The sequence below is a fragment of the Hevea brasiliensis genome, chromosome 1 (genome assembly GCF_030052815.1).
Source record: "Hevea brasiliensis isolate MT/VB/25A 57/8 chromosome 1, ASM3005281v1, whole genome shotgun sequence".
NCBI classification, from domain to species: domain Eukaryota; kingdom Viridiplantae; phylum Streptophyta; class Magnoliopsida; order Malpighiales; family Euphorbiaceae; genus Hevea; species Hevea brasiliensis.
Genome location: NC_079493.1, coordinates 12,099,834 through 12,118,024, shown reverse-complemented (window position 1 = coordinate 12,118,024; position 18,191 = coordinate 12,099,834). Strand labels below are relative to the sequence as shown.

Genomic DNA, 18,191 nt, shown 5'->3' with positions numbered 1-18,191 from the left:
TCATAAGTTGGTGACCGCTTGTCTCGGGAATCGCTTTGATTCGAGAGGATCTTCTTTAAAACTAGATCTCCTGATTGGAATTCACGCTGGCATACATTTTTATCGAATGCTCTGGCCATTCTTCTTTGGTATAATTGCCCGTGGCATACTGCTGTCAGTCTTTTCTTATATTTCAAATTCAGCTGATCTAACCTCGATTGAACTCATTCCGTATCATCTAGTTCTGCCTCTTTTAAAGCCCTTAAAGAAGGAATTTCCCCCTCTATTGGCAAAACAGCTTCCATCCCGTAGACCGGAATATGGAGTTGCCCATATCGATGTTTGTACTATAGTCCAATAGGCATGAAGGGCAAGGAAGCATATCATGCCAATCTTTATAAGTGATTGTCATTTTCTAATTATCCGCTTGAGATTTTTATTGGCGGCTTCTCTGACTTTATTCATCTGGGATCGATATGGTGATGAATTGAGATGTCGTATCTTGTACTGATCACATAACTTTTGAATCTTCTGACCATTTAGATTCTTGGTATTATCGGTGATAATCTCTCTAGGAAGACCATACCAATAGATAATATTATTCTCAAGGAATTTCAAAAAGTTTTTTTGAGTGATATGAGCATATGAGATAGCTTCAACCCATTTAGTAAAGTGGTCGAAGGCCACCAAATGAATCTGTGTCCATTGGATGCTTTTGGATTAATCGAACCGATTACATCGATACCCCACTTTGCAAAAGGCCATGGTGACATGATATTGTAGAGCTAATGAGGCGGGACATTTATCTGATTAGCATAAATTTGGCATTTGTGACACTTCCAGAAGTACTCAATGCAATCCTTTTCCAAACTAGTCCAGAAGTAACCCCGCCTTAAGATCTACTTTGCCATCATATACCCATTGCTATGAGTAGTGCAGTTCCCTTCATGGGTTTCAAACAAAATTCTCCTTGCTTTTTTGGCATTTACGCATCTCAACAACTCACCATTGGAGCTTCTTTTGTATAAGATATCTCCACTGGGGAAGTATCCCATTGCTAATCTTCTGATCATTCTTCTTTCATTTCTACCTGCCCAGGAGGATATTCCCTATTTTTTTATGTAAACTTAGACATCATGATACCAGGGTTTGCCATCTATTTCTTCTTCGATCATAAAGCAGTACGCTGGCTCACTCCTTGCTTTGATTTGTAATAACTGCGTTATTTGCCCTTCCTCCATCTGAGTCATCATAGCTAAAGTAGCTAAGGAATCAACAAATTGGTTCTTGTCCTGGTTCAGGTGAGTGAAAGAAATCTCTTCAAATTTTTTAATCAGTTCAAGGAGATATTTTTGATATGGGACCAGTTTCAGGTCTTTAGTTTGCCATTCCCCTTTGACTTGGTAAATGATCAGAACTGAATCCCTGTATGCCTCTAATTTCTTTATCTTCATTTCAATGGCAGCCTGTAAGCTACTCAGGCATACTTCATACTCTGCTACATTATTAGTGCAGTTGAACCTCAACTTAACAGCTATTGGGAAATGTTTCCGATCTGAGGCAACCAGCACTGCTCCAATCCCATTGTCGGCTAAACTAACATCTCTATTAAAATACATTTCCCATACATCATTTGGACCCTCAGCATCATCGCCTACTGCGTTAATATATTCATCTAGGAATTTGAAATCCAGGGCCTCATAATCATTGATTGGGTTTTCAGCCAAGAGATAAGCTATCACACTCTTTTTTACTGCCTTTCTTATCATATAGACTATGTCATATTGAGAAAGTATGACCTACCATTTTGCTAATCTCTTGGGTATGAATGGGCTTTCAAATACATACTTGATTGGATCCATTCTGGAGAAGAGCCATGTTATATGATTCAACATGTAATGTTTGAGTTGATTCGCTGTCCAAGTCAACGCACAATAGGTTTTTTCCAAGAATGAGTATCTCGACTTGCATTCATTCAATTTCTTGCTCAAATAGTAAATGGCTCTTTCTTTCCTCCCAGTTTCATCATGTTGTCCTAGAACGTAACCCATCAAGCTTTGCTGAACTGCCATGTATAGGATTAATGGCCTACCCATCATCGAAGGAACCAATATTGGCGGATTTGATAAGTACTGCTTAATCCTTTCAAAAGCTTCTTGACAAGCTTGATCCCACTTGGCCGTATTATTCTTCTTAAGTAACTTGAAAATGGGCTTAGCCTTAGCAATGAGATTAGAGATGAATCTTGAAATGTGGTTCAACTTTCCCAGGAAACTACGCACATCCCTTTTAGTCTTTGGGGATGGCATCTTTTGAATGGCTCAAATTTTGTCGGGATGCACCTCTATTCCTTTCTCACTTACTATAAATCCCAATAGCTTTCCTGATCTTGCCCCAAACACACATTTAATCGGGTTCAGACTATTTAAGGGTCCAATCCTAGCATATCATCATAACCCCAAGCAAATACGTCGATGAATTCTTTTAGCAATTGAATCATGTCTTCTAATTCTTCATTATTCATGATTCTGAGTTCCTTTTTATTTTCCTCCGTCCCCAGATTTAAGGTACTCATTTCATCTCCACAGGGTACCAGGGTGGGTTCATCTGCTTCTCCCTACTTTTTCATAAGCTCTTATTCAGGATCACTTATGTCGATGGCGATTATGGGACTCTCAAAGTTAACATAAGGGATTTCAGGGTTGATTGGATTATTATGGCTAGGTTGGTCAGTGGTCCTGAAGAAATAAAAATGGATTATATTAAAGATTGTATTTTAACAATGAACTTTTAAAAGAAAATATTGGACACAGAGCTTGGGAAAATGAGCTATTAATTTGTTAATTGTTTAATCATAAGAAGAGGTCTATTTACAGAATCACACTTGACACCATGGATGAAGTAATCAAGTGTTGTTAACAAAATATACTTTACTCGAAATAAAGCATAGGGATATCCTCGGCTTCCCAATTTTCAAGCTCTTACCCCTCAGTGGTTGGTGAGATTAGTACTTTGGGTATGGAATCCAGGTGCAGGACATTGATAGATGACCCTGAGGGAGATTCTCCATCCTCTTCTTTTAAGTTTTCAATGATTGGCCTGGTAAAAACATCTGTGATTTTTAGAACTCTTTTTCTCATTTCGAGTGATCTGTCGAATCTCTGATCCCTGAGTATGTTCCTCATCCAGAACCTTCCATCAGTCAAAGCATCTTCATTATACTCCAACCCTGAGTGACCATTTCTCTGAGTAGCTGACACAAGTTTGACAATGTCACACCTTACTCCTCCGTAAGGCATAACATGATCCTATAGTATATCTATTGAATTACAGAATTTCGCCTATCGATAACTTATTAAACATGCTACAAGGGATTTTAAACCTTTTTTCCTTTCAATTTAAAATGGTATGTCATATTTCTTAATTATTAAAATCCTTTAATTGGAATTTATATCAAAATTGAATTATTGATTAATTTAAAATCTCCGCAATTTTTGTAAAAATTTTGGTAGAGTGCCGACTGTATTTGAGAAAAATAGTTCTTCAAAAACCTGTGAAAAACACTTTCAATACATATTTAAATCCCAGCCTCCATTATTCTCAAACCAAGTCAATCTCCATTCAACTCAATTTCACAATTTTAGAGAATTCTAAAAGAAATTTACATACTACATTTATACATAAAAATAAATAAATGTAAACAAGTTTATATTACAAGGTTTTACATTATTCAAAATAACAGTACAACTTTTAGACAGCTGCTCAATGTGTACATATGGGTACATAAAATTAATTTACATCAAAAGGAAAAATTTACATTGGGTATAATTAATATACCCGGAATGTAACACCCTAGGTAAATCCCACATCGGCAAAACATGGGAGAGATGCTGGGTTTATAAGTTGATGGTTCGTAACCCATAGTGACGCGTTTTAAAATCATGAAGGCTTTGGCCCAGAGCGGACAATATCACTAGTGGGCCGAGCCATTACATTTGTGGTATCAGATCTGCTCCGCATGCAACCTTGAATGATGGTGGGGCAAACCTCGGCGAGGGCCGAGTCCCATAAGAGGGTGGATTGTAACACCTAGGCAAATCCACATCGGAAAAACACGAGAAGAGATCTTTGGGTTTATAAGTTGGTGGTTCGTAACCTCTAGTGACGCGTTTTAAAACCGTGAGGGCTTCGGTCAGGCGGACAATATCACTAGTGGGCGGGCCATTACATTTTTGGTATCAAAGCTGCTCAGCGAGAAACCTTGAGCGATGGTCGGGCAAACCACAGCGAGGGCCCGAGTCCCATAAGGGGGTTGGATTGTAACACCTAGGCAAATCCACATCGGCAAAACACGGGAGAGATGTTGGGTTTATAAGTTAGTGGTTTGTAACCCATAGTGACGCGTTTTAAAACCATGAGGGCTTTGGACTTGAGCGATAATATCACTAGTGGGCTGGGCCATTACATTTTAACGATGGTGGGGCAAACCTCAGCGAGGACGCTGAGTCCCAAAAGGGGGGTGGATTGTAACACCATAGGCAAATCCCACAACGGCAAAACACGGGAGAGATCTTTGGGTTTATAAGTTGGTGGTTTGTAACCTCTAGTGACGCGTTTTAAAACCGTGAGGGCTTCAACCCAGGCGGACAATATCACTAGTGGGTGGGCGTTACATTTGTGGTATCGAGTCGCTCGCGTGCAACCTTGAATGATGGTGGGGCAAACCTCAGAGGACGCCGAGTCCCATAAGGGGTGGATTGTAACACCTAGGCAAATCCACATCGGCAAAACACGGGAGAGATCTTTGGATTTATAAGTTGGTGGTTCGTAACCCCTAGTGACGCGTTTTAAAGCGTGAGGGCATCGGCCCGAGCCGACAATATCACTAATGGGCGAGCCATTACGGAAAAAGTCCAAAATAGCTTCAAGTTCAGCTCCAAGCAGCTTACTCTACTGCCTTGTCCTTTTCCTTATCTGCGACAGCAGAACAAGCTATCGCTAAGTATTAATACTCAATTGTTAGTAGTATGCCCTAGAGCATATCATTTAGTATGTATCTTGTACATACTTTTATTAATAAAGGCATTTCCACTTTTACATTTACATAATATATTTATGTGTAATAGAAAAGGTCCATTGATATTTTGTTAGAAATATTATTCTTAAGTTGTTAAGAATATGAGTGACAATATTTCTAGCACAGTATCATAAATAGGTTCACAATCGAGGATACTTCATAATAAGGACATGACTTATCGGAAAGATTGTATTCATGTTTGTTCCCAAGTTATTTATATGAGATATAAATAAGATGGAATGGTGAGTCTCATGCCATATAACAAACATGATAGGCACTTATAAATGATAAGTAGGCGAACCGGTGACACTTATGACAAGCACATGGAGTTTACTCTTGTCAATGTTTTGTCATAAATCATATCGATGCATATAATCTTTAGACACGAGATAGCACAGTTATCTTGTATATAGGTAGTTTGAGTTTGATCTTGCTTTCATACTTGTACTATGTATGGGTATATGGGCATGTGTTGGCTCTGCTAGTTATATATGGAGGTAGGTGTTGATCAAGATGGAATCTGTTCCTCTAAGTAAATAGAGTTAAAATCCTATGTTCATTTAATTGTTCTTGATGTTTCAAGTTCTGGCAGACAGATAGATTTATTGAAAGAGTTTACGATGAGAAAATCTTTTAATCAAGAAGCTGGAATTAAAGAGAACATAATATTCATAGCAAATGGAGTTTGACATAAACCATGACTCGGCTTGAGTTGGGATTTTGTATGAGAGAGATTCTAGTGCATGGTAACATATGATTATAGGTTCATTTAAGGTAAACCTTATTACTAATTGGGTGGCCATGGCATGCTATGCTAGGTGTTAACCATGGTCTATGAGGTACATAAAATGATTTAGAGAAATCATTTATGGTAAGAAAGAGTTCGATGATATTAAGAGTTGATATCATGTCTCATTGCCAATTAGTGATGAGCCTAGTAAGTCACACACATACACAAGTTATCACCTATTTAAATATGATTTAATTAATTAATTAAAGAGTTTAATTGATTAATTAAATAGATTTGGTTTGCAATTAAATTGCAAAGTCCTAGCATGACTTGAAACCAAATCTAGATTATTGGATGTGTAGTATAAATTAAATTTATATTTAAAGTGTTTAAATATGAATTTAATTGATGAAAATTAATTAATAGAGATTAATTAATTAATTTATATTTGATATAAATTAATTAGAAGAAGAAAATAATTATTTTAGGTTAAGAACTCAAAATTAAGACACGGGGCATTTTGGTCATTTTGCAGTGTGACACGTGGCACCATGAGATGGTGACACATGGCATAACACATAAGCTTGCCAAATATTTTTAATCATGTAAGATGATTAAAATCAAGATTAAATATAGGTTTGACACTTGGCACAATGTGATTGGGTCACTTAAACCTAGAGCTAATCAAAGGTGACATGTGGCTAGGGTTTAATGTGTTAACCTAGCTATTTAAGTGGGGTTATGAAAAGAAAACACAACCAGCAGCCTCTCCTCTCATTTGTCACGCCACTTTGAGCCTCTCCAGCTATTTCTCTTCATCTCTCATCAATTCAAAGAGATTAGCCATCAATCTCTTGAATTAAGAACACTAGAAATTGTTTCTAGTGTTCTGTTTACATCTCTAATCTCTTAAAAGGCAGAACTTGAATTTCTAATTAATAGAAAAGGCTTTAGAAGCTGTTCAAGGGCTGCCATAGGTGTTCTTGGTGTGGACAAGCTAGAGGGACAACATCCGTGTCTGAAGGCGAATCTCAAAGGCGCGACACGTGCGACACATCAAGAGGTTAGTGTAATCGTTCTTGATTTAATCTAGGGTTCTAAAATTAATCTGATTAATTTTAAAATCTTAAATGGCAAATACAGATCCAAAAACATATTAAAAGAGTTTTAATATGTTGTTTATCATTGAAATCAAATAGATAAAAATAAATCTTGCATGGTGCATGTGACCCTAGGTAAAAATTTTTGAATTCAATGGTATAATCTTGTGTTTTTCACGCTTCCGTTCCTTCAATTGGTATCAGAGCCACTATATTTGCCATTTAGATTGTTGATTATATAATTTAATTGTGTGTTTGATCATGAGATCAAGAGATTCATTACTGGTTGGATCATGAGATGTGGCGTCACACATGGTGAAGCCACCATTGGTGGCTGCAACAATGGTTCCTTGGGTGGTTCAAGGTTTGGCTTTTAATTCTGCAATTGTTGTATGATCTAAGGCCTATTCTTTGACTAATTAAAGTGTTTAATTAGTTGTTTTAATCACACAATTAAATTATGATTCAAATCAGAATTTTAAAAATTGTTTGAATGTGATTCAAATCTGAATTTTAAAAGTTGTTTGAATGTGATTCAAATCTGAATTTTAAAGTTGTTTGAATCATATTTAAATCTGATTTTTAAAATTGATTCAATAAAATTCAGATCTGATTTTTAAAAAATATTTGAATGTGATTCAAATCTGATTTTTTTTTAAAATGTTTGAATGTGATTCAAATCTGAATTTTTGAAGTTGTTTGAATGTGATTCAAATCTGAATTTTTAAATTTGTTTGAATGAGATTCAAATCTGAATTTTTAAATTTATTTGAATCATATTCAAATCTGGATTTTTAAGTTGAATATGAGATATTCAATTTAATTTAAGTATGTATGTTTTATTTAATTGTTAAATAGTGATATGCATGATGGATGATCATGGACTATAAAAGACCAATGTGATTGGATTTATTTCTTTTATGTTTCTTTGGGATTGTAAATTAATTAATTTATTTTAATTTATTTTGGGCATGTATTATTAATTTTATAATATTTTTGAGTTGTAATTTCATTTATTTAAGTTCTTGTAAATTCGCCTTAGTATGCCAAGGATTACTATGTAATATTGGATTGCAAGAAGTTCAAGGAGGTCAAGAGCATTGGTGGGAGGACCAGTGGGAGGAATTCAATATCAAGTGTTGATTATGTACTCCTTCAGCAACTCTTGTAAAATGAATGAATGAAATGCACCTAGGAATGCCCTGATTCAATTCTTGGTGGCTCAGAATTGAATCCCTTAGAAAGTCCATGATCATACCATATTTACTGCTTATCCATGAATGCATGAGATGTATGGGAATGTATGCAATTATATGATATATGCATGCTAAATGGATAATGTGCAAAGTGAGACCTTAATAGTAAATAGAATGACCATAAAATCTTCCAAATAAATGATTAAGTTGGAAATGCTATAATTAAAGTAATTATAACATAAGCCCTCCATTGGGGCAATTATTTTAAGAAATTTTAAATAGTTGCATGAGATGCAATTAATTTAAGAGATTTTCTTAAGAATAATTGTTAAGCATGAGATGTTGTAAATATGTAAATGGTTTGGTGGCCAATATTGGATGTACCTGAGGACATTAAAATTATTTGCATAATTACTGGCTCAATGGGATCAACTTAACTAATGCAAGATAAGTCAATAATGGATGTACCTGAGATTTTGAGCATTAGGGGCTAGGTAAAGGATTGAACCTCACATGAGATGTGATGGGCAAGGAGTTGCTCACTTATAGTTTATTGTAATTCCAATAATGGATGTACCTGAGGATGATCAATAGAATTATAAGAATTCAATCACCCACTAGAAATCCATCCAACTAGGATTTCCGTTTTCTACTTTGGAAGTGTAGGATTCGCTAAGTTAGTGGGAGGACCAATTTGATTAAAAGACCATAATCATTTTGGTTAATTACATGATACATTTACTAATTAATCTGGTTATTTTCTGCAGTTAATTTTATGATAATAATGAGCACAAAACAACCACCACCATCCAATATCCTTGCAAGCATACTTGATCACAATAGGTTGACAGGACCTAATCTGTCTGATTGGCTAAGAAATTTGAAACTTGTCCTGAACCTTAAACATATAGGATATGTTCTAGATTCAAATGTTCCTGGTCCCTTACCTCCAGAGGCCACACAAGAGGAACATGAAACTTTGGACAAGTGGAAGGAGCATGATATGAGAGCTAAGTGTTACATGCTTGCTTCCATGAGTAATGAGTTCTGAAGCAACATGAGAACATGCAGAGTGCGAGTGAGATCCTCCTTCACCTACAAGAGTTGTATGGTGAGCACAGCAGGAATGCTAGGTATTAGATATCTAGACAGCTATTCCGTATGAGGATGTCTGAGGGACAGTATGTTGGGGATCATGTCCACAAGATGATTTGGCTGATTGAGCAGTTGGAACATCTTGACTTCAACATGGATTTCCAACTACACTGAGTTTGATCCTTGATCCCTTCACAGGTCTTTTGGGAAAATTTGTGACAAATTTCCATATGACTCAACAGAATGCACCTTAGTGGTTTACTCAACATGCTGGTTATTGCCCAAAAGAATATGCCGAGCAATAAAGGAAAAGAGGTAGCTTTGGTTGCATCTTCTTCTTTGGAAAGTCCAACAAGAAGAAGGGCAATAGGAAAAAGAAACCTCAGATTCTGGTCCTTCCAAGAAAATAGCTAAGCAGAAAGGAAGATTAAAGTGATAAAGGCAAAGGAAAGTGTCTCCACTTGCCAGGAAAGTGTTTCCATTGCCAACAGAAAGTGTTTCCATTGTTAGTAAGAAAGTGTTTCCATCACGAGTAAAGCAATCTAAATGAATGCAATGCCATGGTGAAAACCAACTCAAGTTCAAAATATATTTGGCACTTAAGGTTATGTCATGTTGCGAAGATAGGATTGCAAAATTGGAGAAAATGGGGATTCTATCCTCATTGGGCTCTGAGCTACTCCAACTTGTGAATCTTGCCTTCAAGGCAAAATGACTAGATCACCCTTTGTTGGACAAGGGCTAAGAGTGAAAATATTTTGGAACTAATACATAGTGATGTATGTGGTCCGTTTAAAGAAATGGCTAGAAGGGGTTTTCATTATATTATTACCTTTACTGATGATAAATCAAGGTTTGGGTATTTGTATTTGATGAAATACAAACATGAATCTTTTGAAAAGTTCAAAGAATTTAAATCTGAAGTAGAAAATCAAACAGGAAAGAATATTAAAGCTCTTCGATCAGATCGTGGAGGTGAATATTTGAGTACTGAATTTGATGAATACTTGAGAGAGCATGGCATTGTTTCTCAGCTGACTCCTCCAGAACGCCATACGACTAAATGGTGTATCGAAGGAGAAATCGTACCCTATTGGATATGGTACGTAGTATGATGAGCTATACTGATATGCCAATCTCTTTTTGGGGATTTGCATTAGAATCAGCTTTATATATTCTGAATATGATTCCATCAAAATCAGTTTCTTCCACACCTTATGAGATATGGCATGGAAGAAAACCAAGTCTTAAGCATGTTAAGATTTGGGGTTGTCCAGCTTATATCAAAAAGCTGAACACTGATAAATTGGAGACCAGATCGTAAAAGGTCGATTTGTTGGATATCCAAAAGATAGTTTTGGATATTATTTTTATTTGCCTACTTCACAAAGGTTGTGATAAGTAGAGATGCCACATTTCTTGAACAACGGTTTGTTCAAGAAGGAGGCAAAGGAAGGCAAATAGAGTTAGAATTGGAGAATTACGACCAACCAGCATCGGATGGATATAGATCCATCTAGTCAACCTATACCCATTGATGAAACATCTACACTGTTCCTCGTAGAACAACCGGGATATCTCACCCACCGGTGAGATATGGTTTTCTTCATGAAGAAGAACAAGAGTTGTCTACTCATGAAGAAGTAGATCATGGAGATGATCCACTTACCTATGAAGAAGCTATATCGGATATAGACTCTTCAAAATGGATTGATGCTATGAAATCGAGATTGATTCCATGTATAAGAATCAAGTTTGGGATCTTGTTGACCCACCTGAAGGTATTGTACCTATAGGGAACAAATGGGTTTTCAAGAAGAAAATTGGTTCTGATGGAAAGGTAGAGACCTATAAGGCAAGGCTAGTAGCGAAAGGGTTTCTCCAAAGGCAAGAAATAGACTATGAGGAGACTTTCTGCTTTGTTGCCATGCTTAAATCAATTAGGATTTTATTAGCAATAGCTGCATACTATGATTATGAGATTTGGCGGATGGATGTCAAAAGCGACTTTTCTCAATGGATACATTGAAGAAAACATTTTCATGGAACAACCTAAGGGATTTGAATCCCAAGATGGTTCCAAGGTATGCAAGCTAAAGCGATCCATTTATGGGTTGAAACAAGCTTTGAGGAGTTGGAACATCCGTTTTGATGAAGCCATTAAATCTTTTGGTTTTATCAAAAATGAGGATGAGCCATGTGTATATATGAAGGTTAGTGATGCTATCACTTTCCTTGTCTTATATGTGGATGACATCTGTTGATGGGTAATGATACAGTATGTTGACGACTATAAAGGTATGGTTGTCAAATACATTCTCCATGAAAGACTTAGGGAGGCAACCTATATTCTTGGGATTCGCATCTATAGAGATGAGCGAAAGAATAATTGGTTTATCCCAAAGTCTATACTTGGAAAAGGTGTTAAAGAGGTTTAACATGCTTGATTCCAAGAGAGGATTGTTACTAGTGAGACATGGTATCCACCTTTCTAAAGAGATGTCTCCAAAGACACTCGAAGAAAGAGATAAGATGGCCAGATTCCATATGCTTGGTTATTGGAAGTTTAATGTATGCAATGTTGTGTACTAGGCGGATATAGCATATCGTTAGTTTGACTAGCGGTATCAATCCAATCCAGTTTGGAACCTTTGGATAAGCTGTCAAGAATATCCTTAAGTACTTGAGAAGAACTAAGGATTTATTCTTGATTTATGGAGGTGGAGACTTGCAATTGGATGGTTATCGATTACGATTTTCAATCGGATATCGATGATAGAAAGTCTACCTGCGGATATGTGTTCATTTGTAATGGAGGTGCGATCGGTTGGAAGAGTTCCAAAGCGAGCACGATTGCAGATTCCACTACGAGGTGAGTATATTCTTTGCATCGAATCTTTGCAAAAGAAGGCTTTGGATAAAGAAGTTCGTGAGAACTTACGATGAGTTCCTTCCATTGAGTCGGCGGTTCCACTACACTGTGACAATAATGGAGAGCGATCATCTGAGCTAAGGAACCAAGGTCTCACCAGAAATCCAAACACATAGAAAGGCGCTACCACATTATCGGAGAAATAGTTGGGTGAGCGATGTAGCCATGTAGAAAATAGCATCGGTGAAAATCCGGTGATCCATTCACTAAGCCTATGTCACGATCTCGATTAGACCGACATCTTGAGAAGATAGGTCTAAGATATTGTAATGAATGGCTCTAGTGCTAGTGGGAGATTGTTAGTAGTATGCCCTAGAGCATATCATTTAGTATGTATCTTGTACATACTTTTATTAATAAAGGCATTTCCACTTTTCATTTACATAATATATTTATGTGTAATAGAAAAGGTCCATTGATATTTTGTTAGAAATATTATTCTTAAGTTGTTAAGAATATGAGTGACAATATTTCTAGCACGAAGTATCATAAATAGGTTCACAATTGAGGATACTTCATAATAAGGACATGACTTATCCGGAAAGATTGTATTCATGTTTGTTCCCAAGTTATTTATATGAGATATAAATAAGATGGAATGGTGAGTCTCATGCCATATAACAAACATGATAGGCACTTATAAATGATAAGTAGGCAGAAGTGACACTTATGACAAGCACATGGAGTTTACTCTTGTCAATGTTTTGTCATAAATCATATCGATGCATATAATCTTTAGACCTGAGATAGCACACATTATCTTGTATATAGGTAGTTTGAGTTTGATATCTGCTTTCATACTTGTACTATGTATGGGTATATGGGCATGTGTTGGCTCTGCTAGTTATATATGGAGGTAGGTGTTGATCAAGATGGAATCTGTTCCTCTAAGTAAATAGAGTTAAAATCCTATGTTCATTTAATTGTTCTTGATGTTTCAAGTTCCTGGCAGAGACAGATAGATTTATTCGTAAAAGAGTTTACGATGAGAAAATCTTTTAATCAAGAACTGGAATTAAAGAGAACATAATATTCATAGCAAATGGAGTTTGACATAAACCATGACTCCACTTGAGTTGGGATTTTGTATGAGAGAGATTCTAGTGCATGGTAACATATGATTATAGGTTCATGAAAGGTAAAACTTAGTAATAATTGGTTTGACATGGCATGATATGCTAGTTGTTAAACATGGTCTATGAGGTACATAAAATGATTTAGAGAAATAATTAATGGAAAGAAAGAGTAATGATGATATTAAGAGTTGATATAATGTCTCATTGACAATTAGTGATGAGCCTAGTAAGTCACACACATACACAAGTTATCACCTATTTAAATATGATTTAATTAATTAATTAAAGAGTTTAATTGATTAATTAAATAGATTTGGTTTGCAATTAAATTGCAAAGTCCCTAGCATGACTTGAAACCAAATCTAGATTATTGGATGTAGTATAAATTAAATTTATATTTAAAGTGTTTAAATATGAATTTAATTGATGAGAAATTAATTAATAGAGATTAATTAATTAATTTATATTTGATATAAATTAATTAGAAGAAGAAAATAATTATTTTAGGTTAAGAACTCAAAATTAAGACACAGGGGCATTTTGGTCATTTTGCAGTGTGACACGTGGCACCATGAGATGGTGACACATGGCATAACACATAAGCTTGCCAAATATTTTTAATCATGTAAGATGATTAAAATCAAGATTAAATATAGGTTTGACACTTGGCACAATGTGATTGGGTCACTTAAACCTAGAGCTAATCAAAAGGTGACATGTGGCTAGGGTTTAATGTGTTAACCTAGCTATTTAAGTGGGGTTATGAAAAGAAAACACAACCAGCAGCCTCTCCTCTCATTTGTCACGCCACTTTGAGCCTCTCCAGCTATTTCTCTTCATCTCTCATCAATTCAAAGAGATTAGCCATCAATCTCTTGAATTAAGAACACTAGAAATTGTTTCTAGTGTCCTGTTTACATCTCTAATCTCTTAAAAGGTCGAACTTGAATTTCTAATTAATAGAAAAGGCTTTAGAAGCTGTTCAAGGGCTGCCATAGGTGTTCTTGGTGTGGACAAGCTAGAGGGACAACATCTGGTGTCCTGAAGACGAATCTCAAAGGCGCAGACACGCTGCAGCACATCAAGAGGTTAGTGTAATCGTTATTGATTTAATCTAGGGTTCTAAAATTAATCTGATTAATTTTAAAATCTTAAATGGCAAATACAGATCCAAAAACATATTAAAAGAGTTTTAATATGTTGTTTATCATTGAAATCAAATAGATAAAAATAAATCTTGCATGGTGCATGTGACCCTAGGTAAAAATTTTTGAATTCAATGGTATAATCTTGTGTTTTTCACGCTTCCGTTCCTTCATGGTACACAGCTAAGTAAATTCAACTAATTACAAAGCATAATAAACTAAAATATGACAAATTATAATTTTCATAATCACATGAGGTGTTTTCCAAAGTCTCAAGTTAACATGAACCATTTATTTCAAACCATTTTTCACAAATCACAAAATAAAGGTGTTGCCAAGAACACAGTCTAGACCATAACATAAAATTTCATGATCAATGCCTTGTTGTACACCACGACAAAGCAAATCACCTCACTAACTGTTATTAATGAGGGAAGAGCTAGCTAGCTAATGAGTACTCATACATTGTCATCCTATTAACCATTATTAATAGGAGACATAATTAATATCAATTATCCAACCCCGAATAGCTGTTACTATTAGGGAGTTACGAACAGAATTTGTCATGCTAAGCGTGGTTTAAAAACAATTTACAAGATTTTCTAATCACATAATTACATTTCAAATTCAATAATCACATTCGATTCATTTTCAAATCCATAAGATATTAGCAACACACAATTCATAATTGCAATGGGAAATCATAATTGCAAACCATTATCATTTATTCAAAACAATTTACAAAATTAAAATCAATTAGATCAATTTAGTTGTGTACAAACCTCTAGTGAGTTGCCTCTTTGCCTTGACTCACGTTTTTCTTCCTCTCTTTCCCAGTCTCTTTTTCTACTGAAACGCACAATTTATAGTGTTTTAATACCATACCTTATAAGTAATCCAATAATTAAATTCATACACACTTTATTATACTTTTAAATTTGCTTAAAATGAAGTTCTTTGTGTTTGGCATATTGGAGTTACTATTCATTTCACTATTCAAGTCAAGATATTGACTTTTTCATACTTACTAGGTATGTTAATTCTAATTATCCCCACATACCACATTTTGGGTCACATTTTTGTTGGTATTGATTGCCAAACTCAATTCAAGGTTTCCTAGGAGAATTGGCAAATTTTTAGTTTTGGGTCACTTACTGCTACTGTTTCATTGGACCTTCTACAGTGGGAATTTGGCTCACTTCCCTTCATCAAAGTTGTTTCTTAGTGTCCTAGCTTTAATTTCTCTTTTGAATTACCATTTGGAGTTTTGTAGCTCAAGTTATAGCCATTTAACTATAACTGGTCGGATTGACTAAAGTCCAAATTTCTGGGTAAGTTTTATGTTCTGGCAAATTTGGTGACCCAACTTTGGGTGGCAAATTGACTAGGTTATGGCTAGAATTCAAGTTTGTGTTCTTCATAAAAGTTGTTCTAATATGTCATAGCTTTCCAATGGTCTAATAATCAGGTCATTTGGACTTTTCTACAGCAAGTTATGACCATTTGAATAAGTACTATTTATATGGTCAATTCTGTACAGTGGCAGGGTGTGTGATCTGGATTCAACCTAATTTTTCACCAACTTAATGTCAATTTTAGGGCAAGGTTTCTACATAAAAATTGTAGCTTTAGGTCTTAATTTTCATCTCCAATTGGCCTCACACCAATTGGAGCAACATAATTTTAGTTATAACCATTTAAATGGACAAGGGTCAAGCTGCTAGCATTGACCATTTCACATACACCATTCCATTCCAATTTTAATCATTCACTCACACTCCAAATCACACCAATTGACCAATTTAAGCCTCAATTAGGTCAATTGGCATCAATTCCCCAAATTTCCAAATTTTACCCAAATTTTCAATGGCTAAGAACCCTAATTCACCAATTAACTCAATTCACTCAAATTAAAGCTTACTGATCACCTTCACTTACTTAATTAAACTTGTATACAAGGTTAATAACACCTCATTACCCCTAACATCCCATGGCTTCCGAATTTCATGGGGTTCTAGATAGGCATGATTTCTCATGTTTTCATGCAATTCTAACTTGTTCAACCTCAATTCTATACTTATAAATCAACTAAAGTTAAGAAGGAGAGCTTACCTCTTATGAAGTTTTCCTATCTTCTCAAATCTTCAAATTCCCCTTTTACTTTCTCCTTCAATATTCTTCTTGAGGTTCAAATTGAGGTTTTCTACTATTTTTGACAAAGGATTTATGATTTAATTTGGGGTTTAGAAAGCTTGATGATGAGCTTTAATGGAGGAAGAATGAAGCAATGAGAGAGAGATGAGAGAGATGGGGCAGCAAGGAAGAAGATAAAATAAGGATTTTTATTTTGTTTTAATTTTTCTTATAATTGTTAAAAATTATCCCAAAATTCAAAATTTAAAAATTAATATTTATTGTGTCATGCTTATGTCAAGGATGATGTCATAATCTTTTTACTTTTTTAAATTTCTTTCTTTTCTTTTTCATTTTCTTTCACTCACCTCTTCAATTTGAATTTAATTTTTAATATGTTAATTTCCTACATTTTATTGGACATTTAGGCCAAAAGTCACCTCTAAGGGTGAATTGACCAAATTGCCCCTTACCGGTCTGATCCGGTTTACCAATAGCATTATATTGCTTCCTAAACCCTGATCTACTTATTTAACCTTGTTCTCAATTCTTTTATGTGGTTCTCTTATTTTCACTAGCTTTGCAATAATTCCTAGGCCTGCGGTGTCACAATGTCTCATATGAAATTAGGGTTACGATTGACCTCGCAGTCACTTCCCTGTTCGGTCACCCATTGCTATGGCCTTGGCTCATTTAACCCTTTATGCTTTGTTTTTCTTATTTCTACTTTACCTTCATGTAATTGCTATTAAATTTTGTTCATGGCGTGTCTAAGTGATTTAAATATGGTTTTACACATCTCTACTGTCCGGGCAGACACTGGTCATCGGAACAATGGAATGTATTAACCTAATGAACATAGGGGTGTTACAGACAATTCCTTGTAGGGTGGCACCTAATCCCTTGCCCTTTTTATAGCCATTTTTCAGCATCACTTTTGCAACCATGGCTGTAGCTCCCCCATCCCCCAAGGCAGTTCCTTGCAACTCTAATGCTTGAAATGAACTCTCTATGGATCGTTCCATTGTTTCCACATAAGGAACGGACTGCGGCTTAGTGACTAGCATAGCTTCTTCCCCCCTCACCATGATGATTTTTCCATTCATGACATATTTGATCCTCTGGTGCAGAGTTGAGGGCACCAGATTTGCTGAATGAATCCAGGGCCTTCCTAACAGCATAGTGTATGCTGGTTCAATATCCATTACCTGGAATGTAACATTGAAAGTATATGCCCCAATTTGAAGTGGCAAGTCAATGTCTCCTAACACGTCTCTCTTCGTGCCATCAAATGCCCTCACAATCATGGCACTTCGGCGAACTCTAGATGGGTCTACCGGGAGTTTTGCCAAAGTTGCATTGGGCAAGACATTGAGTGCCGAGCCATTGTCAATCAAAACTTTAGCAACCATACATCCTTTACAATTAACTATCACATGCAAAGCTTTGGTATGCTTCAAGCCAGCCAGATCTATTTCATCTTCTGAGAAAGTGATGAAATTGGACATCTGAATTTGTCCAACTATCTTTTTAAATTGCCCCGGTGTGATGTCGGGGGTTACAAAGGCCTAGTCCAGAACTTTCTGTAAGGCATGGCGATGCACTTTTGAGCCTAATATTAATGATAGCAAGGAGATTTGAGCAGGTGTCTTCTTTAATTGTTCAATCACGTCATACTCACTCTGCTTCATGATTTGCAACAATAGTTCATCTTCCTCTTTCCTTTCA

General features: G+C 35.7%; 1 protein-coding gene across 1 annotated transcript; it reads right to left on the bottom strand.

Moving 5' to 3' along the window:
* Nucleotides 1-387: 387 nt before the first annotated feature.
* Nucleotides 388-2,288, bottom strand: LOC131183007 (uncharacterized). The gene is made up of 3 exons (XM_058152648.1): nt 1,913-2,288; nt 1,210-1,753; nt 388-550 (listed from the first exon to the last, which is right to left on the bottom strand). The coding sequence occupies exons 1-3, from the start codon at nt 2,286-2,288 to the stop codon at nt 388-390; spliced, it is 1,083 nt and encodes a 360-aa protein (XP_058008631.1).
* Between the last annotated feature and the right edge of the window lie 15,903 nt (nt 2,289-18,191).